General features: G+C 42.1%; 2 protein-coding genes across 7 annotated transcripts in view; one reads left to right on the top strand and one right to left on the bottom strand.

The window, feature by feature from the left end:
- The first annotated feature begins 157 nt into the window (after positions 1 to 157).
- On the top strand, positions 158 to 13432 carry rpusd3 (RNA pseudouridine synthase D3). The gene is made up of 9 exons (XM_008105564.3): positions 158 to 336; positions 2872 to 3014; positions 3985 to 4029; positions 5553 to 5649; positions 7771 to 7878; positions 8176 to 8260; positions 9824 to 9950; positions 10112 to 10251; positions 12237 to 13432. The coding sequence occupies exons 1-9, from the start codon at positions 272 to 274 to the stop codon at positions 12480 to 12482; spliced, it is 1056 nt and encodes a 351-aa protein (XP_008103771.2). The 5' UTR covers positions 158 to 271; the 3' UTR covers positions 12483 to 13432.
- A 4486-nt stretch (positions 13433 to 17918) lies between these two features.
- Positions 17919 to 26968, bottom strand: part of ttll3 (tubulin tyrosine ligase like 3) — a 44676-nt gene continuing 35626 nt past the window's right edge. For 5 of the 6 annotated variants that reach the window (XM_008105560.3, XM_062973745.1, XM_062973744.1 and 2 more), the window contains one exon: positions 24159 to 26389. In XM_008105560.3, the coding sequence (XP_008103767.2) occupies positions 25565 to 26389 (825 nt within the window). In that variant the 3' untranslated portion in view covers positions 24159 to 25564. Of the gene's footprint in view, positions 22451 to 22705; positions 22852 to 24158; positions 26390 to 26968 lie in introns of those variants that run through there. The other variant, XM_062973747.1, reaches the window with a different exon arrangement.

Raw genomic sequence — 26968 nt, 5'->3', positions numbered from 1 at the left:
ATTGGCTTCCATCTTCCAGGGTTTTGTTTTTTTTTTTGACTTCAGCTCCCAGAATTCCTAATCATTAGCTATGAAAGCTGAGGCTTCTGGGAGTTGAAGTCCTAAAAAAAAACCATGCTTGACATCATTGCTAGTAAGAGACCGCCTTTCTCTGATTGGTGGTTCGCCCTAAGGCTCTTGCTTGTCTTATCCAATGGCGTCACTCAGTCACTCGCTTTCAGGGGCGCGCATGGCTGGGAGGAAATGAAGGCTGTTTAGCTGCTCGCCTGCAATGTTTCGCTCCAAGCCTTGGAGACTTTGCAAAGGAATGCGGGCGCCTTTCAGTACTCGGGCCTGGTAAGAGAGAAGCTCCCTCTGCACTGTGGAATTGATGCAGTTTGACACAGCTTTAACTGCAGTAGCTCAATGCTATGGAATCCTGGGATTTGTAGTTTGGTGAGGCACCAGCCCTCTTTGGCAGAGAAGACAAAAGACCTTGTAAAACTACAACTCCCAGGATTTCGTAACCATCAGCCTTGGCAGTTGAAGTGATGTCAAAGTGCATTCATTCTAGGTGCAGCCAGGGTCGATTGTCACCTTGTTCATATTGTATCCCTTTAGTCTTAATGGCCACACTAGGCTGGTATAGCGCTTTTATCCCACTTTAAACCGCCATGGAAGCATAGGATTTTCAGTTTTGAGAATGGGGCATTTAGTAGTCACAGCCAGAGAACTCTTGGGCCTTGCTGAACAATAAACCCAGAATTTAACAGCATGTTACCATGGCAATTAAAGTGGAATAATGGCACTGTAGCAGAATAAAGTCATTTTAGGGGGCATCTACACTGTAGAGTTAATGCAGGTTGATACCACTTTTAACTGCCGTGGCTCAGTGCTATGGATTCACGGGAGTTGTAGTTTTATAAAGCCTTGAACCTTCTCTAACATCTAATGCTGGTGTGTCGCAAAACTACAACTTCCATGATTTTATAGTAGTAATGGACAAACTTGGACCCTCCAGGCGTTTTGGACTTCAACTCCCACAATTCCTAACAGCTGGTAGGCTGTTAGTATCAGGCTGCATTCATTCTACAGTGTAGATGCACCCATTGTTATTGCATACAAATCAGTTGTCAACTCATGAATGTCTTAGGCAACGGATACGCAGATGAGGTGGTGTCAAAGGCTTTCGTGGCCAGAATCACTGGGTTGCTGTGAGGTTTCCAGGATGTATGGCCATGTTCCAGAAGCATTCTCTCCTGATGTTTTGCCCACATCTATGGCAAGCATCCTCAGAGGTTGTGAGATCTGTTGGAAACTAGGCAAGTGGGTTTATATATCTGTGGAATGTCCATGGTGGGGGAAAGAACTCTTGTCTGTTTGAGGCAAGTGTGAAATGTTACAATTGATCACCTTGTTTAGCATTGAATGGCCTTGCAGCTTCAAAGCCTGGCTGCTTCCTGGCTCTAACAAACACCATGTCAAACTACACAGAGAAGCCATTGAAATCCATAAGCATGTGGACAATTTCAACAGAAAGGGGGAAACTGTGAAAATGAACAAAACCTGGCTACCAGTATTTTAAAAACTCTAAAATCAGGACAGTAAATAAAGAACAACACTCAGAAAATAGAGGCATTCCAGACAAGAAACAATTGGAGCCAGCTAACACATCCCAACAAAGGATTCCCCCAGGCAGGAATCAGCTAGGCTTTGAAGCTGCAAGGCCATTTAGTGCTAATCAAGGTGGCTAATTGCAGCATTCACCCTTACCTCAAACAGACAAGAGTTCTTTCTCCCACCCTGGGACATTACACAGATATACAAATCCTATTTGCCTATTTTTCAACAGTTCTCACAACCTCCGAGAATGCCTGCCATAGATGTGGGTGAAACATCAAGAGATAATGCTTCTGGAACATGGCCGTACAGCCCTGAAAACTCACAGCAACTCAGATGAGATTTTGCCACTTCCTTCCTCTGAAATAAAGCACTAACCAATCTAGCACTAACCAGGGCCGATCCTACTTAACTTCCAAGGTCAGAGTGGATCTGGTGGCCTACATTCAACTGCCAGCCCCAATTTGATAGACCCATTGAATCAATGAGATGGACATAAGAGTTCATTTACTATCTACAGTAGTAGTTCATTCCTTTGGGATTAGGAATTGGATTTAGTCCTTCATCTCCTTCCAGCAACATGGAGCAACTTAAGATGCTTTTACCATACACAGTTATCATGCTATATTTCCACTTTAAATGCCATGGAAACATACTATGGAGAACTGCAGTTTGTTTACATTTCTCATATAGACAGTTTGAGTGCTTTGTATGTATGTATATATCTGCTTTCAAGTCACCTGCTGTTTTATGGTGGACCCATGAATTTATCAGTCCCTTCTTCTGAAATAGAGCCTATTGCACTTTCTATTTGTTGGTGGTCTCCAGAACTACACCAAAGAATCACAAAAGTTGAAAGAGACCCTAAGGCCATCCAGTCCAACCCCATTTCTGCCATGCAGGAACACACAGTCAAAGCACTCCAAAGCAGAGATGGCCATCCAGTCTCTGCTTAAAAGCCTCCAGAGAAGGAGACTCAGCGAAACCTCAAATCCTAGGATTCAGCAGAATGCAGCCATGGAATTTCAAGAGGGATCATGGTACTATATTACAATTAAAGCATTCAACTGTTAAGATGATAGAGCAGGCATGGGCAAACTTCGGTCCTCCAGGTGCTTTGAACTTCAATTCCTATCATTCCTAACGGCTGGTAGGCTGTTAGGAATTGTAGGAGTTGAAGTCCAAAACACCTGGAGGTCCAAAGTTTGCTCGTGCCTGTGACAGAGGAAAGGAGGATGGATGGAGGCACTTCTTATAGCTCTCGTCTTGCAGGTACCAGATGCCGCTGAAGCAACGAAGTTTGGGAAAACCAGTGGGAGGCCATTCCAGTGGAAAAAGTATCTTGGCACCTGGAAAACCTCTGAGTCGTGAGGAACTGCTGAACCTGCTGGAAAAATCACTGGTGCACAAAGACGGTGAGTATATGATCTCTTAGAAACAGGATGTAAAGGACTTGTGGTCCTCCAAGAGTTGCATTGCATCTTCCATAATCCCCAACCAATAGCCATGTTTCCCAGTTTTTCTACACCTTAGAGCAGTGGTTCCCAACCTGAGGTCCCCAAATGTTTTTGGCCTACAACTCCCAGAAATCCCAGCCAGTTTGCCAGCTGTTAGGATTTCTGAGAGTTGAAGGCCAAAAACATCTGGGGACCGCAGGTTGAGAACCCACTGCCTTAGAGGGAATGAAAGTGAATATCTTTTTTGTATCTTACATACCATTAAGTTTTTGAGTTTAGCTTAGGGAACTGGGTATGATTATCCTAGAGAAGAGAAGGTGAAGAGGAAACATTATAGCCATTTGTAAATACTTGAAAAGAGGTCATATTGAGGAAGGGCAAACTTGTTTTCTGCTGCTCTGGTGACTAGGACACAACAGAGTAATGAATTCACACCACAAGAAGAACTTCTTGATGATAAGAGTGTCAGTGAAACAAAGCACTCCGGACAGATGGCCATTCAGCTGCTGTTTACAAACCACCTGAGGTTTTTAAATAGAGGCTGGATGACCATCTGTCAAGAATGCTTTGATTGTGCATTCCTGCATGGCAGAATAGATGGCCCTTATGGGCTGTTCTGACTCCATGATTCAGTGAAGACTTCTTCCCAGTGTTTGTTCCTGAATTTTTATATGTAAAGGATTTCCCAATGTATTCCATTCTGTAGTTCCAAGTAATGTACAGTATACAAGCAATTTTGAGGAGAATAGGGAGCCCTGCTTTAACAAAAATAACGCTACTAGTGAAAATCCTATTCAGACTTCTCTCTTTGCTCTGCATTTTGGTGAGGGTAGTCCACCTTTTTGGAATTCTTTCACAGCATAAATAAAAGCTTAACTTAACCACACCAAGATTTGTCTCTGAAGTTACTGGTTGTTTTGTATTTCAGATGTACTTTTGGCCATCAGCAAACCACCTGGCCTGCCTGTGGATGGTATGTAGTAGTATAATGATGATGGTGGTGGTGATAATATTTTGTTATCTGTCTCAACTCACAGCTTTAAGTGGATTATTTATTTATTGTGTCAGAAGCAAACCAGAACTTGACATTATCCTAAATGTCCTTTGACCAGTAGCGGCCCACTTGGAATGCCTCTGGTGTTGCTATAAGAAGGTCCTCCAAATCCTACCCTACCTCCCCCCCCCCGTTCCCTTCTCCTTTTTTCCCCTTTTTATTATTTATGTATTAAAAAGTTTTCAATAAAAATGATAAAAAAGAAGGTCCTCGATTGTGCATGTGGCAGGGCTTAGACTGCATTGCAATAGGTGGTCTGTGCTTTGCTCTTCTCCGCACTCGCATGTCGTGGACTCCACTTTGTGGCCCCATTTCTTAAGGTTGGCTCTGCATCTCGTGGTGCCAGAGCACAGTCTGTTCAACGCCTTACAAATTGCCCAGTCTTCTGTGTGTCTCTCATTCGGTATCAGCCATGGCTTGAGGTTCTGGGTTTTAGCCTGCCACTTTTGGACTCTCACTTGCTGAGGTGTTCCTGTGAGTATCTCTATAGATCTTAGAAAACTGTTTTGAGATGGGGTACAACACAGTTAAAAAAACCCATATAAAACACATTACTATAACATGCATATACTAAAATACATGGTACAAAGATTACTAATAGAACACTAATACAATACAAATAGAACACAGATATAAAATTCACAGGTTAAAATTGACTTGGTAGGCCTACAGGAGTAGATATGTCTTTAATTTTGTCTTAAATTGTAACAGCTCATTGAGCTATTGGATCTCTTCTGGCAAGTCTACTGTCTGATGTGCTTGAATGCTACATCGCCAGTATTTGTGGGCATTTTCTTCTTGCAGAAAGATAGGAGAGCAACAACTTCATGTAAAATAAAATGTGCTTAGACCAGAGCTTTTCAAACCTTTCCTGCTCGTGGCCCCTTATTATTATTTATTATCACAGTTATCAATATTAACCATGACATTTTATATGACCCCAGGAATGTACAGTAGGTCTCAAAATCAAAGCTACAAATTTATGAATCAAACCAAATGAGCTTGGGCAATTGCGCTCTATTCTCAAACATTGGTCCACTAGGTGTTTTGGACTTCATCTCCCAGATGTCTCAAACAGCTTCGCCAATGGGAAGGGATTCTGTGTGTTGAAGTTTAGGACATCTGAAAGACTAAATAGAGGGAGAACTACTGCTCTATATCTTTGTGCAGAGAACATATGATAAACAAGATATATTGGGCCAATTAGTGTGCTCCCAAAGAGGGATCGGATTAAGCAAAGTAGGATAGATGAGCTGTTGCCAGGGCAAGGGTCCTCCAACCTGATGCTATCCAGACATGTTGCATTACAACTCCCATCCCAACTAGCTGGGGATCATGTGGGTTGTAGTGGGCACCAACCTGAGGAGGGAGACCTACAGACGGTTAGGTTCCTAGATAGGCACAATATTAACCTTTTTTTTCTTTTTCCATGCTTACAACAGGCAAGCCAGGGGAAGTGACTTTGCTCTCTCTTCTGCCGTTTCTAAGCCAAAAGCTAGGGCTCCCCCAGAATCTCCAAGTGATCAAAGCTGCAGGAAAGTAAGTAATGGCTTTGGAGATGGAGAAGAAAATGATTGACAGGATGAATTGATGACAGGTTGCTTACAGCAAGATGTGTATTAGTTATTTTTTACATGTATGTTGAACGCTAGCATGGTGTAGTGACCTGAATGCTGGATCCCTGCTCAGCCGTCAAAACCCACTGAGTAACCTCAGGCAAGTCACACTCGCTGAGCCTCAAGGAAGGCAACGACAACATATCTCTAAACAAATCTTGACAACAAAACCACACAATAGGTTTGCCTTAAGAGTTACCGTAACTCAGATATGACTTGCAGGCATATAACAACAAACTTATCCCTTGTTGTTTCCCCATGACAATCAATGCAGTCTCTATTTCACATTTAGATCTGAACCTGTTTCGTTTTGATAGGGCTGTTGCCTCCAGACAATTTTTGGATTTTACTGGCAGTAAGGTCTTCATCCAATTTAGGGTTCAAATTGTTTCATAAATTCACCCCAATGTTGTTTATTTTGTTGTTTATTATTTGATCTGTCTATTATGTTATGCTGGCAATGAATGCTTGCCAAAAATTTTTGTTGTAAACCGCCCTAAGTCCTCCCTGGGGAGACAGGGTGGGATAAAAATAAATTTATTATTATTATTATTATTACTATTATTATTATTAGGTTTAATCTGTGATGCTGTAGGAGACAATCCATGGTACAGAAATGAAATTTATGGGTACAATTTTATGAACAGGCACAGAATGGAGTAGGATCAGGCCAGTTATCCTTCATTTTGGCTAACTTTAGGAATACGTTACCTTAAAATAGAGCGATTGTCCATCCAATTTAGTCCAAAGCATTAGTGAGTCATACCAAGCAGCATTTGTTGAAGGAACAAACTTATTATTGGGTCTTGTGAGTTTTAAAACGCATTGATAGTACAAGGTAGTTGAAAGAGAGTGGTTCCACGAAAATAATACAATTGGCTAGAACAGTAAGCATTATGGCGACGTGCAACATGCTGTAGATACTGAAATCTGTGGATTCTCAAGTCTTATTGCACTGACCAACACACAATTTGGTGCCTCAAATGTTAGCCCTATTTTTGGGGATATTTGACCTGCTGATTCCAAAAATGGCACCAGTTTCCACCTTTCAGCTCTAGCTTTTGAGGTACAAAATATATGCAATCTACCAGTCGCATTCGCTCACCCATAAAAATCATGATAATCCTGCGTTGCTGTGAGTTTTCCGGGCTGTATGACCATGTTCCAGAAGCATTCTCTCCTGACGTTTAGCCAGAATATTATAGATGATAATCCTGTCTAAGAAACTAGAGCTCATGCAGTCTATCCAGTGCAATTTTCTGTATCAGCACTCAGATAATCCCAGGAATAGGCCTAAATACCAAGACACCAAGAAAAAAAATGTGGTTGTGCTGTGTTATACACAATAGCCAAATGTGTTCCTTATATAAAGTGATGAACAACTCAAACAAGTGTGAGAAAGAGCCTGAGGATCAGTGAATTTGCAGGAGGCTACAGCAAGGCATGTTGCACATTGCCATGCATGGCAAAACCATGGTTTGTTTTTTGGAACTTTTTCCAAATAATTTTGAGGTGCGGTTGCTTGATTCTGAGGATGAAGAACTCAGAAATACCGAGGGCCAGCTGTTATCTTTTGTGCCTAGAAGCGGATCAGAAGAGCTACATTTGTGTTGGGATCCAAAGCTCACGATCCTTAACTAGTGTAGCTGATTGATTTCCTTGTACAGTATTATATTTAGGAGAATCATAGAATCATAGAGTTGGAAGAGACCACGTGGGCCATCCAGTCCAACCCCCTGCCAAGAAGCAGGGACATCACATTCAAAACTATGAATACTGTTGGGACCTGCTTTGAGCTTATGAGTAAAAACAAGCTATCAGTGTTTAAATAAAATGGAGAAGTAGAACTGTACTTATGGCATTGATCTGTGGTTGCTGTTTTTTCTCTGGTAGTAGATGACAGCCAGAACCTGGCTTCAGGTCTCACCTCTGCTTTAAATAATGAATGGAATGGTTTCGGGCAAGTCACATCTTCTGCCCAAGACCCCTGTCCACAGAATGAACTCCCTGTCAGAGAGTTTTAAAAGACTTTGCATCTTCCTAGGGAGAGTTCTGGGCTTGTTCTGCTTTCCGGTTGTGCAGATACTGTCCATCGTGTCCATGACTTCTATATTCGGTCTCAGAGAGCAAAGCGTCCCACTGCTACCTATTGGTGAGTTAAAATTTTCACATTTCTCCTTTCCCTCGCTGGGGTGGAAATAATAGGTGCTTCAGAGGCTGTTGGGTTGTATTTCTTCATTCCTCACCATTGGCTATGCAGGTTAAGACTGCTGAGACTTGCGGTCTAACAATTGTATTGTTACCAGATTCCTACCCATGTGTTGAACAAGGAGAGGGCAGTGGGCAGCAGGCAGCTCCTTTCCTGCATTTTGCATTACTCTCAAAATATTGGTAGGCCATTTTAATGGTGGATGGCTGGATAATGACACTCCTCCCTCTTTTTCTGCAGTGCCATCACTACCAGAATCCCAGAAGCCTCAGAGGGGGAGATCTCTACAGGTCTCAAGCTGATGCAGATTGAAGATTTTGATTTGGTAAGGAGAGGGTTAGTGGGCAAGCAGCGGGGAAGTGATGGCTTTGAACTGGTGACTCTGGAGCATGTCTGGAGACGACCTGTAACCCTCCAGTTATAGCTGGATTTTAATTCCCATTTTGTCTTGGAGATGATGATGGGAGCTGTCAGTCATCAACATCTAGAAGGTGGCAGGTTTTTCCACTTGCCTTAAAGCATTGCTTCTTAAACTGTGGGTCCTGACCCCAATTGTGGTCCCCTTAACTCAGTGTTGGGGTCCCGAAAAATTTGTCAGCAAGAAAAGATTATCTAAAGACCACCCGCTGCACCACTGGAGCCCTTGGTGGCAAAGCGGGTTAGTCCACTGAGCTGCTGAACTTAATGACTGAAAGGTCAGCGTTTTGAATCTGGAGAGCTGGTTGAGCCCCCGCTGTTAGCCCCAGCTTCTGCCAACCTAGCAGTTCAAAGCATGCAAATGTGAGTACGTCAATAGGTACTGCTCGAGCGGGAAGGTAACGGCGCTCCATGTAGTCATGCCAGCCACATGACCTTAGAGGCATGTATGGACAACGCCAGCTCTTTGGCTTAGAAATGGAGATGAGCACCACACCCCAGAGTCGGACACAACTAGACTTAATATCAGGGGAAAACCTTTACCTTTAAAGACTACCCATTTATGCAAACCTGTTAGCAAAGACATGTGATGTTTACAGTGGACTGTAGAAGGAGCTTCAGCTTTACAGGCAGAAAGGGGTTGCTTTAAGAAGCCCTGCTGTAGAGCAGCTCCTCCTAACGTGATGATTCGCAGTGCTTTGGAGAACAACTCCTATCAGCCCCAGTCAGCAGGGCAATTGTCAGGGAGGGTAGGATTTAGTCCAGAACAGGTTGGGAATGCCTTGCATGGTGGCAGATGTTTGTGTCTGTGTCCAAGGCCCCTGGAGGAGTCCAAAGATCTGGTGTGTCTCATCTGTGATCTGGCAACTTAGATTTGGGCACCAGCAGGCTTGTGGTCTACCATGTTTAGTCACACTTTTAAATCCCTTTTTGTTGAAAAAAGGTGATGACAATATTATGCAATAAAAAAATCTGCCTTTGAGTCTCTGGTTTCTGTTTTTATAATAAAAATAAATAAACTCCAAGACAAGAGGAGGAGGGATAATTCCAGCTTCAAAGAAATGGCTCAGTTGTTTGTTTTTTTTAAAAACTTCCTTGCCTCAGGGAGGATGAAGGAAGATTCCCCCTCTTTTCCTTCTTTCTCTAAAGGCAACTCAATTTACAAAGTCTGAAATTGAGCTCTTTGGAGGAAGGAAGATGGAGGGAGGATCTGTATTCCAGAGACTTCCCTTTCAGGTTTTAAAACTGCCTTGCCCTCAGAGAAGGAAGAAAGGAAGGAAGGGGAAATCAGTCTCAAACAGCTATGTGACTATTATGCAAGGAACACAAAAATACCAATTTTGCCTCCCCAAAAATGGGGGTGCAACTGTGACGCGGTAGCGACAATTATGCAATGAAATATGGTATTTGGTTGCTGTTTTTACCCATTTGGGGGAAGTATGCTGACTTCTGGGCTCTGCATGGGTTGCAGGTGGTGCCAGTGGCTTCCCCTTCCCGTGGAAGCATTGAAAGGAGGGAGGTAAAAAAGACTCTGACACATTATAAGGTCTTGGACTCCAACGAAGACTGCGCATTGCTGCAACTTCAGCCACTGACAGGTACGCTGCTGTTCTCATGCAGAATAGAAAGACTTCTGTATTTTAAGATCCAGAACACCAGTTCTAGACCAGAGGCCACAAGAGAGCCTGAGCTGTCTATTTCTGTGTGTTTCCCTGGTTGCTATGTCCCTGCTTTATTTCTCTCTCTCTCTTTCTGTCAGCCTTTCCCAGCCAGCTCCTCGTGCACTCGACCCTGATCCTGAGCCCTATATTAGGCGACCACATGTATTCCTCCCGTGTGGGAGCCGTCCTGGGGGAGCCCTTCCTCTTGTCTCCAGAAAGCGCTCTGCCACGGACGCAGGTACCAGACTGTGGGACCGATGCTGCCCTGCCTGGTGGCAAAAAGCTTTGTCAAAAGGAGCTTTTTTTCAGAGGCTTTGTTAATCAAGATATACTTTGTGTTGTCAATGGCTTTCATGGCCAGAATCACTGGGTTGCTGTGAGTTTTCCAGGCTGTATGGCCATGTTCCAAAAGCCTTCTTTCCTGATGTTTCACCCGCATTTATGGCAGGCATCCTTAGAGGTTGTGAGGTCTGTTGGAAACTAGGCAAGTGGGGTTTATTGATCTGTGGAATGTCCAGGGTGGGAGAAAGAACTCCTGTCTGTTTGAGGCAAGTGTGAATGTTGCAATTGAAAAGGCTTGCAGCTTCAATATTTACCTGCTTACTGCCTGAGGGAATCCTTTATTGGGAGGTGTTAACAGGACAGTGAATAAAGAACAACACTCAGAAGACAGGGGAATTCCAGACAGGAAACAATCAGAGTCAGCTAACACCTCCCAACAAAGGATAGGCCCAGGCAGTAAGCAGCCAGGCCTTGCAGCTGTAAGATTTTTCAACGCTAATTAAAGTGGTCAATTTCAACATTCACACTTGCTTCAAAGAGAAGAGTTCTTTTTCCCACCCTAGACATTCCACAGATATATAAACTCCACTTGCCTAGTTTTCAACAGACCTCACAACTGAGGATCCCTGCCATAGATGCAAGTAAAATGTCAGGAAAGAATGCTTCTGGAACATGGCCATACAGCTCGGAAAACTCACAGCAACCAAATTATACTTGTATATAAGTTCCAGTCTAACTCATCTGTGTCAAATTCGAGGTCTGCAGGCTTAATCTGGCCTGCCACATCATTTCATGTGGTCCTCCAGATGCTGGACTACAACTCCTGTATTTCTCATTCTTAGACATTATGACTAGAGCTGATCAGAGTTGTGATAACTGTAACATCTGGAAGGCTGCAGTTTGTTCTGATTAGTCAAGAGAGTGGCATTTGAATTTAGATACAAGGCTTGTAGAAAGGATGCCTGACTTCAAAATGTCCTTTACCCTTTCCCCAACCTCAGAGGCACAAGTGCTGTTGGGTTGCAATTTCCAATGGTCAAGTAAGTCTTGTCATATCTATTGGCTTTGCTGGAAGACCAAAAAAAGCCAATGGAGGGAGGGAGAGTAAAATATGGATTTGCAGTCACAGGGTTGTTGTATGTCTTCCGGGCTATGTGGCCATGTTCCAGAAGTATTCTCTCCTGACGTTTCGCCCACATCTATGGCAGGCATCCTCAGAGATTGTGATAGATTTGCAGTCAGTTTATCTCTAGCATTTATAGCCAGCCCACCACATTGGCATGTTTGACTTTTGCAGATTTCATTAACCACAGATAGGATTAAAATGTTCTCTCTAGGGATCCCTCGGTCCTCTAGTGAAGGACTTCTTTCACTTTTCCAAGCCATAATAACCCCTTTTTCTCCCAAGTAATTTTTGCACAAACCCAGGTATATAGGTATATAAGATAGGTATAAAAATCAAACATTTACTGAAAATGAGCCAGCATTTGCAAACTTTCTAAATAGGCTGATTTTTCTTTGTACGAAGTGTAGCTAAAGTATTCTCTGCAGAGTCTATTTTAAACACTGCACATTGTTGCTAACGGATTCATGGAAATGGGTGGCATTCATAAACCTTTCAGTGTTGCCAATTTTTTCGTGACCCCAACATTGAGCTAAGGGGACCCAAAGTTTAAGAAGCAATGCTCTAGTGCAGGCATGGGCAAACTTGGGCCCTGCAGGTGTTTTGGACTTCAACTCTCACCATTCCTAACAGCCTCAGGCCCTTTCCTTTTCTCCCTCAGCCGCTTAAGCGGCTGAGGGAGAAAAGGAAGGGGCCTGAGGCTGTTAGGAATGGTGAGAGTTGAAGTCCAAAACACCTGCAGGGCCCAAGTTTGCCTATGCCTGCTCTAGTGTGACTGCATGGCCAATTCTTTTCCCTCCCCACTTGCTTCCTGATAGATCTTAAATGACTCCCTGTTGACGAAGCTCCACCTGCAGCAGCGACATGTGCATCGCTTGCCTCTCCACCTTCACCTCCACCGGCTCCTCCTTCCTTCCACCGAAGGCTTTTCCTCATGCGCTGCGCTCACGGCTCCCTTTCCGGCTTTTTTCCTGCGGACGCTTTCTCTTCTGGGACTGGCCTTGCCACAAGAGGAAACCAAGGAGCAGGAGAAGACATTAAAAGCATTTTCCACAACCCAGTAGGCACTATTTCATGCCAATCTGAGATCATCTTCTGGATGAGGGAGGAGGAGAAAACACCATCTTGGCTCCTGCTGGCAAATTGTTCATGGAAATGACAAAGAAAAGGAATGCTGGGGAATTTCTATGCAGAAACTTGGCAAAAGAAGCTTTTTCAAGACTCTCCTGTGTTTTCTACTTTCGTCCCTTTGTAAAGAACAAGGAAAGGCAACACCAGAAAGCTTGGCTTTGGGTTATTTCTCTTTCAAGAAGAGCCAACCCTACTGTGTGTGAATATGATGGTGCCATGGCTTTATGAGTCTGTAACTGAATTAAGGAGCTGGTTCTTGGAGGTTAGGCTCACCAATTAAAAGAAGTGGGATTTATGCTTTCCCCAAGGCTGTGTAGCTTGCTGTCAGTATTACAAAGGCAAATATGCATTCTTCCTATAGAAGAGTTAGTAGCAATGCCCACTCAATTAAGAAGAGGAGCAGCACAGAGCCAACAAGAAAATATCATAAGAGAACAGAGCAGCTGCTGAATTGGAAATCACAAGTAATGAAAATGTTTTAGAAGCTTTGAGTTGTTTGTAAAGTGTCTTTAAATATACATTATTGGGTTGCGGTGAGTCTTTCGGTCTGTATGGCCATGTTCCAGAAGCCTTCTCTCCTGGATTTCAGTGGCTTCTCTGTGTAGTCTGACATGGTGTAATTTGACTATTCAGTGCTAATCAAGCTGGCCAATTGCAACATTCACACTTGCCTCAGGCAGACAAGAGTTCTTTCTCCCACCCTGGACATTATTCCACAGATATATAAACCCCACTTGCCTAGTTCCCAACAGACCTTCTGGAACATGGCCACACAGCTCAAAAGACTCACAGCAACCCAGTGATTCCGGCCATGAAAGCCTTCGACAATGCGTATATTATTAACATAGACAGTTGCTGAATAAACCTCAAATATTTTCTGATAGTATCTGTTATTGAATTGAGATTATTTTGAGTTTATCAAGGCTATTCTCCACAACAAGTATCCTTAACAAGGAGAGGGGAGTTCAGACGTGAAAGTGTTTATTATTCATTTACAATATTGATATTCCATCCTTCTCATCCCAAAGGGGACTTAGAGCGGATCACAGAACATACACATGCCATTTTATACAGACAGCTAGCTGTGCCCGGCCACGCATTGCTGTGGCTTATGGGAATGCTTTGTTGGCCAGGTGGAATAACAGTGAATAGCCTTACAGCCTCAAAGCCTAGCTGTTTTCTTCATATGGGTGAGCTGGAATACAAAGGATTAGGCTTGTTACTTGGACGTTTGGGTACTTGCGTTCTAGGGGAATGGATTTTTTGGGATGCTAGAATTGCAAAGAATAGTCTTACTACTTCAAAGCCTGGCTGTTTGCTACCTAAGGGAATCTTTGGTTTGTCAGCTTCAATAGTACAGAATGGTATCGCTGCTTCAAAGCCTGGTTGCCTTCTACCGAGGTTAATCCTTTGTTGGTCTGGTTGAATTGCACTGAATAGCCATGAAGCTTCAATGCCTGGCTGTATTATATCTAGGGGAATCCTTGTTTGGCGAGCTGGAGTGCCACCCACAGTCAAAGAGCTGCTTTGATGAAGCATGGCTACTTCCTTTGGCCAGCTTAAATTGCACTGAATAGTCTTGCAGCTTAAAAGCCTGGCCGCTTTCTACATAGGCCATCCTTGCTAGGCCAGGTTGAATGGGACGGAGTAGCTTCATGGCTTCAAAGCCTGGGGTCTTTTACCTAAGGGAAATCTTGGTTGGCCAGGTTGAATAGCACTGAATAGCCTTGCTAATTGCAAGCCTGTCCGCTTTCTACCTTGTGGAAATTATTATACCACAGTAATTATTATATATTTATAATCTTATATTATCTGCTTAGAACTGGGTTATATGAGGCCCCTTCTACACAGCTGTATAAAATCCACACTGAACTGGAATATATGGCAGTGTGGACTCAAGATAATCCAGTTCAAAGCAGATATTGTGGATTATGTGCCTTGGAATTCTGGGTTATATAGCTGTGTAGAAGGGCCTTAGGGCTACACTGCCATATAATCCAATTCAAATCAGATAATTTGTATTTTATAGGCAGTGTGGGTTAAGTGCTGCCTGTTCCTTGGGTGCCATTTTGGCTGAGGGAGTTGCTAGGATACGAAGGTGGCGGGGCATATGGGCAGCGGGGGGCCTAAAGACGTCAGGGCCTACCTTTCTGACTGGCAGCCAGGGGGGAAAGGCTTTCCCTCATCCTCTGTAATTTGGACTATTTTTCTAGGGTTTTTTTATTGAAAGACACAGATTGGATGACTATGTTTTTTGTGGCCAAATTTGGTGTGATTTGGTTCAGTGGTTTTCTTGTTTACTCCATGGGAAAAACACACATTACATTTTTATATCTATAGATACAGACAATTGAACATAGATAGAGGTATATAGGCTTTCCCATCTTTGGCTTCGTGGAGGCTTGTGCTCGGTTCCAGCCACCAAGGGGGCGTGGTTGTGTGGCTGCTGTTGCTCCATCTCCCTGCCAAAAAGCTTTGTTCGTTACTTCCTCCTTTTGATCGTATTGCCAATATTTTCCTGGCATTTCCTTATAGATGCCTTAATACCTCCCCGCTTTTTAAAAGCAATCCCTATTTATCTACTCACATTTTGAGAGCTTCGTTGAACTAAAGGAGTGTGAGATAGCAAAAGACAGCAGGCTTCTAGTCCTGGTTCCTTTTCTTTTCAGGCTGAATCATAATCTCATTTGGTCTTGTTAGCCAGATTTATACAAGTCTTTTGAGAGACACATGAGGTCTAGCTATAACCATATAATTTAATAGTTCTAAACTCTTTTCTAAAGACGATGGTTCATATTGGAAAGAAGAGTTAAGAGTAATCCTCCCAGTAAACAGCAAGCAGCAACAACAGAATTCTTGGGATCTCTCTCTCTCTCTCTCTCTCTCTCTCTATATATATATATATATATATATATATGCACACTACATATCTAAATATGGAATATATATATATATATATATATATATATATATATATATATATATATATATGAATGCCTAGGATGTGAACAAATACTGTTTATTGCCTTCTGAAAGGTAAATGATGTAACAGCTAAGGGTGCATCTACACACTAAAAATAATACAGTTTGACACCACTTTAACTGCTATGACTCAATGCTATGGAATAATGGGAATTGTAGCTTGGTGAGTCAGCAGCACTCTGGCAGAGAAGGCTAAAGAGCCATGGCAGTTAAAGTGGTGTCAAACTGCATTAATTCTATAGTGTAGCTGCACTATGAGATTAATTCTTCATTCAAGGCTGGATTGTTGAATTTGTTTTACAGAAGCAAGTCTTTCTCCCTCCCTAATAGCAGAACTATGTTCGATAAAAATCTTGAGTTTGCTTTGGTAAAACACTTTGTAAAGTATATAAACAGAAGGCCTCTGAGTAGGCTAGTTTTGACAAAATGAAGCAACAAACGAGAATATGTTCCCAGCTTCCATGCATGTACCTCTTATTAACAATTGGGTTTACATAGTAGAGAAACAATGCATTTGTGACTTGGAAGAAAAGACTTCTTAGCTTTAGATCGCTATGGCTCATACTGAAGAGCTGCAACATGCGGCAGTATCTAAATCTCTTTGCCTAGAAAACTCAGATCTCATTATTAGAATAGACTGATATGTTCAGTAATCCTAAGAGCGGTGAGGTTACATAGACTATGCATGGATAGAGCAGAGCAATTAGGAAAACGAAGCAGTCTCTTGAGATGTGACAGTTGCTCTACTCGAATCGAAATGGCAGGAGAGTGTTGTTTAATTAATATTAATGTGATGCAGGAATAGTTTTCCACTGAACTCCTGGGAGAACGGAAAGGAGCTGGGCAGCAGCTGCTTTTGAGTACCGTAAATCATCCTCAATGGCTGAGTATGTAAGTATTCCTATCTGAATTTGATAGCTAGTTAGAAAGACAGAAGATAGGTCTCAAAATACAAACACACAAATCCAAAGCATTTAAGCTTGGGTAACAAAGGCACTAATTCCTGTCTTATCTTGGAAGCTAAGCAGGATTAGCTCTAGTTAGTATTTGGATGGTAGACCAACAACCAACACTAGGTGATGTAGGCTGCATTTTAGAGGAAACCGACTTAATATGCCTTGCCTAAGAAAATTTGTGGGGTCACCATAAAGTTTCAAGTGACTTGAAAGCACACACAAATGGTCTTTTTTAGGAGCTATGTAGCATCTACACTTAGAATCAGCCCCTGCGAATGCACAAAAGCTTTTTTACTAATCAGACAACCATCCTTTATCATTGATTAAAATACTTCTGTCTCCTCCTTTATCGAGATCTCAAGATAGTGTATAGATATCAATATTATCATCTTAAAACAATAAAATATAGACTAAAAGCAAACACAATTAATTAAAAACAGGTTTGAAAGATTAATACTGATTTTAAAACTGCATCAAGAATTTTGAAATAAATATTCGAGGCCCCAACGCTTTTAATTGGCTGCTATGTTTTTATTTGGTACCTCAACTTATGTTGATGCCAACCAGGCCTTCAGGACAGTTCCAGTTACTTGTGTGGATTCCATAGGATTCTGCCCTATTTCTGTTTAACTAGTTAAAGGGGACAGAGGAGGAGAAAAGAGACACATCTAGAACATTTGATTGGTATGCCAAGGTTAGATGCTTCCAGGCTTGCCTAGATCCAGGAAGATGTGGAATGCCTACTGCTAAATGAGAACATAGCTATATGTCTTTGAGAAACCAGGTCGATCTGTGAGAAGAGTAGCCTATATGTACTGGATATGAGGAAGGGATGTAGTTCTTGGGAAGCTCCGGTGAACAGACCTCCCAAACGTAGTGTGTACATTTATCGTCCGAAATGCTGAAGCCAGTCCCAAGAGAAAGAAATGGCATGCAAAGGGAAAAGTGGTTTGACACATAGCAACTTCAACAAAGAGCACTAGGGTGGTGGAGTGGTTTGAGTGTTGGACCTCAAGAGACTAGGATTCAAATCCTTGCTTGATCATGGAAACTCACTGAGTAACTTTGGGCAAATCACACTTTCTCAGCCTCAGAGGAAGGCAAGGGGGCAAACCCTCTCTAAACAAATCTTGGCAGGAAAACAGGGTTGCCACAAATTGGAGAAGACTTGAAGGCACACATCAACCACCTTAATTTACCTCTTCTCAAATGGAGATACTAAATGTCACTTGTATCATAAAAGGGCACTGAGAGCACTATAACATAGAAACTACCACTGCTGTGTTGTGTGTGGTTTTTTTTTTTTTTACAGAATCTTTTCAGTTTTTGCCACTTGAAATTCAAGTCTTCTTTATCTTCTCCAGATAGGTAGAACCAAAAGAAAACACAAGCTATTTCCCCCAAATTGTAAAAACAGAGAACATAGATCAGTTTAACAGACTAAAAAAGTTTATTCTTTTACAAACCAGGATTCACAAATCACAAGGCACTGATGATATTAAGAATGATAAAAAAGCAATGACTTCATGCATAATGCACACAATATGTGCTTCTGATTATAGTCAGTGATTTGTGGCCTAAGGAATTATAATTATAGGATATAGGCCAAAACTTTCCTCTTTAACCATTATTTGAAGAGTGAATGGAGTTGATGCTTATTTGGTTTCTTTTATGTCAACCCACAACACTGAGGTTTAGCATCTAGAGCCCTATCAGTTATTGCCATAACAGAACATGACAAAATAAATAACCACAGCCTGCTATAGTAAGAATTAAATCATAGCCATTCCAGAAGGTGTTTTGATTCAAGTTCAGCTTCTAGAAGGGTTCCTCAGCAACTACAGCAGATACACAAAGTATCTCACACTAAATGTGATACAAGGATACTTTGTGCTTTTTCTGCATGACAAGAGGTTGGAGTAGATAGCCCATTGGTCTCTTCCAACTCTATGAGCCTATGATTCTATGCTGTTTTATAACATGCTAGGTCACAAATGACTTGAAGGCACACGATAAGGCTACAGTTGTTCATCTAGGTCAGCAATACCCAGCTCTAGGGTTCCCAGAATTTGGGCTGCACCTTCCATCACACTGTCCAGCATGGTCTATGATGATAGAAACTGAAAATAACACCTGGGGATCCCAAATAGGGAACTATTGAACCTAATATTATGAACTGCAGTAATAAATAGCTCTACGTGGTTTCATGCAGAACCATTTCTTTTCCCCAACATTGTTCAAGCAGAGATGCCAGGGACCTTAAACTGAAGCTGTCTGCATGCAAAAGATGTGCTCTGTTGCCTTCACTATCCACCTCATACAAGAAAAGTAGTAGCAAAGGAGTGTGTTGATCCTACCATTAAGACCACAGTGGATTTGTACAGAAGCTATCTCCTAGTTAGAACTTCCTATATAAACAAGATTTCTAAGTGGAGGAAATGTCACAGGAAGCCAGACCACATCCTGAAATGGGTGGAGATCAGGTAGATAGCCTTATATTGTAGGGACTGCATCTGACAACAGTCTCAGCCAATATAGCCAGTAATCAGGGAGTCTGTGGCTTGAACTCCCAACATGGTCGAGTGGGCTATACATATCCCCATGGACACTCTGTCACAGTCCTCTCAGCTTTATTCTCTGGATTTTTTGTGAGTGTCAGGAGCGACTTGAGAAACTGCAAATTGCTTTTGATGTGAGAGAATTGGCCATCTGTAAGGATGTTGCCCAGGGGATGCCTAAATGTTTGATGTTTTACCATCCTGTGGAAGGCTTTTCTCATGTCCCTGCATGGGGAGCTAGAGCTGACAGATGGGAGCTCACCCGCTCCCCGGAATTCTCTGGATGTCGATGGGCTACAATGCTCGCCACTTTAGGATGGGGAAAATATCACAAGTATTTGAAGAGAATCAACTTGGAATATGGATTTCTGGGGTCAGCTCCTTAGGCCAACATGGGAGACATTTACAAACAGTAATTCTATAAAATCATGATCTCTTTTCTCAGTCTTAGCATTTAAACATAGAATCAACTAGTCATTAAACAGAGACAATTAATTATCAGATATACACATTTACTAAACGCTATTCTACCATAATGCACTTAATAAGTCCAAGTATCATATTCTCCCATGAAGTGACAGGATGAAATATTCTTGCTTTCCATCTACATTTCAGTTCCCATACAACGCCCCAGGTGAGAATTCTGGACACCACCCTACAGATTGGAAGTCACTTACCTTTCCCATGGTTCTAGCTGATTTTTTTGTCCTCTATCTAGAACACAGTTAAGGGGAACAAAAGCAGGCATCAGGAGTACTAAAAAGGGTGTGTGTGTGTGTATAATCCTTTCTCACCATATATCTCACTGTGAGCTCCTTTTTTCTAAGACAAAGTTAACATGCTGTCAACAATTTGTTCCTGAAAGGATTGCTGACTGGCATTATATTGAGTTTGTTCTTAGTCTGGTAACGATCTATACAGCACAGTTGCAGATTGGAGGTTTACTCTTTCTAACATGCCGACTACCAAGCTTTAACATGATCCAGAAATATGCCCAAGGAGAGAGCCCCCAAGCAATACCACAATGGGGAAGAAGGGAATGAGGCAAACAAGAAATACATTGACTTGTCTACAACCAAATCTGCCTGCTTGGTTGAAAAGATCAAGACGAGACACACAAACGTGACTACTTCTTGCTCTTTAGTCTAAAGTTAAAGATGATACTATTCTGGAAAATACTGAATGGAACAGAAGGGATGGGTGAGAAAGTAAGTGCTAGATAAGATCAGGTGGAAGAAGGGTCTAAATGGCCTTTCTGGTTGTAAAGCAGGCCCAAGAATCTTGCCTTCTTGTGAAGGAACTATAATTCCCACCATTCACAGATAACACTATCAATATTCAGGAATGAAGGAAAATTGTAGCTGATGTACCACTGGCCCATTACTCCCAAGAAATGGTCATGATAGTGGGCTAGTGGATGCTACAGTCCAACATCTGTAAAGCTACAGGTTCCTGGCCTGGTTATAAATTTCAGAAGCGTAATACAACAGGAACAGCAATGAAAGAAATGACTTATAAGAAAATGCCATGCCGACTAAGAAAACGGGAAGCAGCTATTTTTCTATAGGGTGATCTCAGCTATCCTGCTCTTTAAAGGATACAGTCAGTGAACTGAGACTTTTTTCTGTTTACATTTTTTTCCTCATGTTTCTGACGGGTTATCTGCAACTTTGTCCCCAACCCAAGACCTTCTAGAAGTGTTATACAACAATTTTCATAATCTCTAATCAGTAAGGTTGCCCTAATTGGAGATGAGGAGAGAGGCATCAGGCTGAAGAAAGTCATCTTCCAAGTACCTCTATTTAGGTTTAGTACCCTTTAGAATCTTTCAAAATTCTGCTCTGAGTTGATAGGAATGAGGAATTTGTTGTGGACTAAAAGGCCAAACAGTACTACATGAACCTGTTATTAAGGGGGGAAGCACTAGTGGCCTCAAGAAAAATGCCATCCTATCATTGCTATAGAGCCCCAGTGGCGAAGTGCGTTAAAGCACTGAGCTGGAGACCGAAAGGTCCCAGGTTCAAACCCCGGGAGTGGCGTGAGTGGCCACTGTTAGCTCCAGCTCCTGCCAACCTAGCAGTTCGAAAACATGCCGATGTGAGTAGATCAATAGGTAACACTCTGGCGGGAAGGTAACGGCGCTCCATGCAGTCATGCTGGCCACATAACCTTGGAGGTGTCTATGGACAACACCAGCTCTTCGGCTTAGAAATGGAGATGAGCACCAACCCCCGGAGTGAGACATGACTGGACTTAACATCAGGGGAAACCTTTACCTTTACCTATCATTGTTATGCAAATCCAACTTGGCTTGATAACATAAGGAAAAGTTCTCTCTAAATTTGATTGCACAAGAACACAATGCACTTATTGCCATAATGGACTTACTCAAGTTGTGTCTATACACTCTATAACAGTTTCTGCCACCCATGGCTTAAAAAAACCCAATATTTTGTGCCTTTTGTAGCTCTTTGACAGGCAAAAATTCAAGAGCTAAAAAGCTATCTGATTAAAATGCAAGGAACAGATATAGCCATCCTGCTTGAAATCTACTTCAGCAATAATACTGAGGTCTGTGGTATTCTAGCTCTTATGTTTGAAGTTTCCCATTAAATACACATTTTATAAAGTGTAAAAGGTCTTTTGTGTCTGCAATTAGTCCCCACTTCATCACAGATGTATAAAAACCTAGTTTTCTTTGACATTCACATATTTTATGTTGCAGCTCTCCTGCTCAGATATAAATACTCTGGTATGTACCCTGAGCTGTTAATCCTGAGCTGGCCAAGTTACAGTTCATAGTTAGGGACCATGATAGCAAATAGGAATTCATTTAAAACTTTTTTTTCAAGGTGATAGAGGACAGTAAAATTGTTCCCATTCTTCCAAATGAGGCCGATGTGCGTCTCTGTAGATAGATTCGAAGTGCCTGTGGTAGGGGATGAGAGATAGCCCATGGCCGTCTCCACCTTGACCAATGCACCATCTGTATCCTAGAGGTTTCACATTGTGTACTGTCTTTTATTTCCATGATTTATATTCTCTTCTTGTACATAAGGAGGAGGAAGGGTTCTCAATGAAGAGTTCTTCAAAAATGAAGTTTTGCTTCCACAATGAAGGAATGAAGACTTCAGAAGAACACCCAACCACACAAAAGGGAAGTCCAGGAATCACACTGTCCACTGATATTCTTGTTGAAGTTCCAAAACAGGGTAAACTATGTGCATTTACATGCACTTCCTCCATACTTTCTACTGCATTAAAGGTGCAGAACCAGCTGCCTTAGTAGAATTATTCCATGTGGTTTCGTAGTCCTTTCCCTTCCACGGGAGGCAATACTGACATCAGGCTTCCTAAAGCAGGTACAAGAGGGGGCAACTTCAGGTCCTGTGGTGACTGTGTATCCTAGGCATATGGACGAGGAAAGGATCAATGGTTACTGGTTTGGGAGAAGGAAGCTTGTCCACAGAGTGTGTGGTTACATCTCAACTACTGGTTGAAGTCACATAGCATTCTAAGGGAAGGTATCTGTGGGTTGTCCCATCAGTGGAGATGTAAAAGAAGGAAGGGAAGGGGTCAGTTCTACAAACTAGGTTGGCTAGTAGAGCACCTCAGAGCAGGCAATGTCACCCCACAAGCACTCAGGGACTAACTATATACCTGAGCCTGGCAAGAGGTGACTGGTGCCTTGTGGTAACGGAGTTTGGGAAATACAGGAAACAAAGCTCCAGCTGTGGAAGAGCAGCACAGCACTTGCCAACTTGCCACGGCCTTTCCATCTTTGCAGAAGCGGAGTGCCACTGGGCCTGGAAAGATAACAGAGCATGTGGGCTTAGGGTAAGATCCAGGAAAGCACTAAACCTCGACGTGCTTCTTGAATACATTTGGTCAGCTGTTCAGTTATTTACAGAGAGAGAAAGCTGAAAGGCAAGTATATCTCCCAAACTAAGACCAAAGTCAAGGATAAGCTCGAGTTTTGAAAGGGGAGCAAAACCATCCCATGCAACATCTGTCTGAAACTCACAATATTTTAACCAACAACTACAAGCAGACCACAGAACCAAGTAGATCCTAGGGACATGAAACAAGACAATTCAAGAGCAACTGAGTTAGGGAGGAGGTGGTGGTGGGGAACATAACATACCATAATGCGTAATGAAGAGGCCTACAGCAGCAAACGCATGACTGAAAACCTGTGGACTGAAAAACACACCGTTTTCAAAGCATAAGTTCTATACTACAAGTGCAGAAGCCTTCCATATGAGAAATGTGATCAGGAAGAGGAATGGTACAAAAGATGTACAATAACACAAGGAGAGGTTAGTTTCAAAGTACCATCAAATACATCATGCACATTTCATGAGCCCAATGTGTTTCAGGATGTAAACCCCTTTTACAGGGAAGCCTTTTGTGATTTTCATGTACTTTTATTGCAATAGGGACTGTTGGGAATAATATCATGATTAACTTAAGAAGGGGTTTATATCCCAGATCATATCAGCAGAATTGCACTGGAGATCCTAGAGATTCCTAGAGAGATGTTCTCTATAGGTCCTCCAGGGTCAACTTTGGGCAAACATTGACCACAGAATCATGCTGGAAGACCAAGAGATTTTTAGAGGGAACATTTTAATCAAATCTGCAAATAATCAAATCCAAAAATGTAGAGGGACAATTATATTTCTAAATGCTCAAATGAAGTTTTAACCTAATGGAAAGCTAGAATTTTGAGTGCTGAATTTTTTTTTTCATTTGGATGGAGCAGAATTTTTGATTTAGGAGATAACTTTTTACTGTTTCCATAGCTACTCTCCAGCTATATACTCCAACTCTACAATATATCCACACAAACTCTGCATTTGGTGCTAGGTCATTCACCATGTTGAAATCCATATTTCCATCTTAAGAAACAAGAACCAATGTTCTAGAGCTTGAGACCTAAGATGTAAATTGAAAAATATGTAGGCAAGTTCATGACAAAATATGATGAGGAGTGAATGCCATGTTGGAGTTGCCTGAGTCATGCACTTTGTCCCTCTTCAATACTGATGGAAATAGAATAACGTGATGAAAAATAAGCAGGAATACAAAATAATATTTTCTTGGTACAAGATTTTGGTTATCTTAGTGAAGAACTTGTATTTATTTATAATTGATTTCTTACACACTCTTAAAAGTCTTAAGGGAACAGCTCTCTAAGAACAAATGTTTTAAAAAAAACAGTCAGCTCCTGGGTCAAGATGGGTAAAAGCCATCAAGCTCCAAAGAGAACTTGTACTGCTGGCACCCAGGCGTCAGTTAAGTTACAACAGGAGTCTTCAGTTTTTCAAGTGTGGCGCCCACCTTTGAATTTCAACCTGCAACATGGGACCCACTTTTAATTTTCTGATTGCAAAATGTTTTTACCATTTTGTCTTAATTTCACCCTCCCATTTTTACAAACTTTAGACATACACAACATACAACTCGTGTAGGACAACTTGAGTTTGGCAGTAAACTGGGTGTGGGTCACAATCTGGAAATGGAAGATTGGCATTTTGATAAATCAATTCTGAAATTAAACTGAATGATTTTTAAAAGCAGTCATCACATTTTTCATGCTCGCCTGTAATAAAATCAGAGAAGACCGCCACAACATAGCCCTAATTGCTTCCTTTTGTTTTGCACTAAACCACTCCCAGCACAAACATGCCTGGTGTTCTATAGTCTTCTTGAACTTGAATGTACCACTGCATGACCAGTCTCCTCCCCATATCTACTCAAAAGAAAACACTTGTTTTGTGGTCTTATCTTTTTGATAGCAAGCACTGCAGTTCAAACAATTCTTTCCATCTTGTCTTTGTCACCTGGGCCCCAATACCTTTCTCTCTGCATCCTGGATGTCAAGCAGTCCCTAATCCAACGGGAAGAAATAAAACAGCATTTTGGCAAGCAGAATGCTTGGTTGAACAGTCCTTAGCTCTGACCTTTTCTGCCCAAATTTATTGTATTTCTCATATTTGCTCATCAGGACTAAAAACATTTCTGCTACATTGGCTTCTGAGCTCTTCAGCCATATATTTTACTCTGCCCTAGACTCAAAATTCTGGCTAATGTTTAGCCAATGAATAATTTTCTTGTGAAGAACTTTCTGATTGTGATTTTAAGAACACAAGCCATCCTTAGAGTCACGTCTTCATACACTAGCCTTTTTCTGTGTTCTCTTCCTTATATGTTAGTCCCTAGAGTACATCTAACTCCCTCTGGCTACATCATTGCCTCAGAAATGACCCTTAACTGCCTCATGAGTAGATGTGAAAGGCAATCATCCTATCATTCCCCCATCTACTCTAACCTGCTGCTTACTCTTCCATTATACACTCCGGTCAACTTTTTGCCAAAATCCTTTATTGGGAAGGAGAACCCAGCTCCCAGACACATGATTTCCTATCTGTACAGCTCCTCATCAGTGCTGCCCAGACCTTATATAGCATAATGCCTGTCTGCCATCAGAGACCCAAAGCCAGGGTTGCTCCAACGTCACCGGAAGGTTCTGTCCCTTCTGAGATTCCACCTTTTGATCATGGAGGCTCTAATGGCATTAAGCTTTGCAGTTGAAGGCAAATTCATAGTTAAAGGGGACAAAGGAGTCAGAGGCATAGGCACATTCTGCAGGAAGCACTGCTTGAAATGCCGCAAGCATTCTTGCATGTTGGGCCTCACAGGGTAAGAGAAAGTGTAGGAGGCTGGCGGCTTCCCAGAGGCAGAGGCAGACCTCGTTTTCTGCAAGTGCAGCTTCAAAAACAGTTCCCTACCTGCCACTTGGGTTGCCTTGCCGGGTACCTGGTCCTGCACCACTAAACCCATGAGTTTAGATGGCTTGGTATGATGGAGATCAGATTGTCCTGGGCAAGTAGCCAGCTTCTGAGAGCTGGATTTGGCACAGAGCTCGGCTGGCTGTGAGACGTCATTCCCCGAAGTGGTGGTGGTGGTGGTTGCCATGCTGTGGGCTATCAGTACCTTCCGGTTACAGGGGTCAGTTTTTAGCTTTGTGGACAGCTTGGGTGCGTCAGATGTTACAGAGGGGATCTTGCTGACAGCAGCCTTCTCCTTAGCTTTGTTCTCCTTCCCAGGGGATGCTGGCTCCACAGCCTTTTTTGTTGCCCAGCATGGCGTAGCTGTCCGATGGACACTGTGATTAGCACGCTGGAAGACCAGCTTAGGTGTCTTGGATGACTGAGTATCGCAGCCATTCCTGGTGTCACCGGGGACAGGGCTTCTTTGGAAGGAATACTGAGGCTTCTTAACCATAGACCCTTCTACCAAGAGACTAGTGCCAACATACTGGGGAACTTCCACAGCTGCCTGCAGGTAGAAAATATAAGAAAATAAAATAATAATAACAACAACAACAACAACAACATTTTATTTATATTCCGCCCTATCTCCTTAAGGGGACTCAGGGTGGATCACATTACACACACACGGCAAACATTCAATGATGTTTGGACAGACAGGACAGACAGACAGAAAGAATTCACAAATTCTGAAATCCCATGAAGAAATTAAACAAAATTACAACAACATTTCATGGCTCCACTATCTACAAATTAGAGATTATTACAATTAAGATAAGAAGCTAGGCTTCAGCCAAAAAGAATTCTGGGATAAAATATTAGTAATGGAGAAAAAGGTAATTACAAAAATGTACAATAAACTGCTGGATTGGTCAATGGAGATGGAAGGAGTGAAACCTTGTATGATTAAATGGGCAGAAAATATAAAAAGATCAATAAATATAAATGAATGGGAATGAATTTGGAATAAAAAATTAAAGTATACTTACTCAACGTGACCTAAAAGAAAATTGGTTAAAGATGTTCCACTGTTGGTACATGACATCAAAGAAATTAGGGTTGATGTACAAAAATCTAGAAAAGAGCT

This window comes from Anolis carolinensis, chromosome 2 (genome assembly GCF_035594765.1).
Source record: "Anolis carolinensis isolate JA03-04 chromosome 2, rAnoCar3.1.pri, whole genome shotgun sequence".
In the NCBI taxonomy this organism is placed as follows: domain Eukaryota; kingdom Metazoa; phylum Chordata; class Lepidosauria; order Squamata; family Dactyloidae; genus Anolis; species Anolis carolinensis.
The sequence above is the reverse complement of the archived record's forward strand: the minus strand, read 5'-3'. Positions and strand labels throughout refer to the sequence as shown.

What these genes read in the sequence shown, in the direction of transcription:
- rpusd3 (XM_008105564.3), top strand. Translation starts at nt 272, where the DNA reads ATGTTTCGCTCCAAGCCTTGGAGACTTTGCAAAGGAATGCGGGCGCCT. An exon ending in ACCTGGCCTGCCTGTGGATG is followed by an intron (nt 4,030 to 5,552) that starts GTATGTAGTAGT and finishes TGCTTACAACAG; the next exon opens with GCAAGCCAGGGGAAGTGACT. An exon ending in CGTCCCACTGCTACCTATTG is followed by an intron (nt 7,879 to 8,175) that starts GTGAGTTAAAAT and finishes CTTTTTCTGCAG; the next exon opens with TGCCATCACTACCAGAATCC.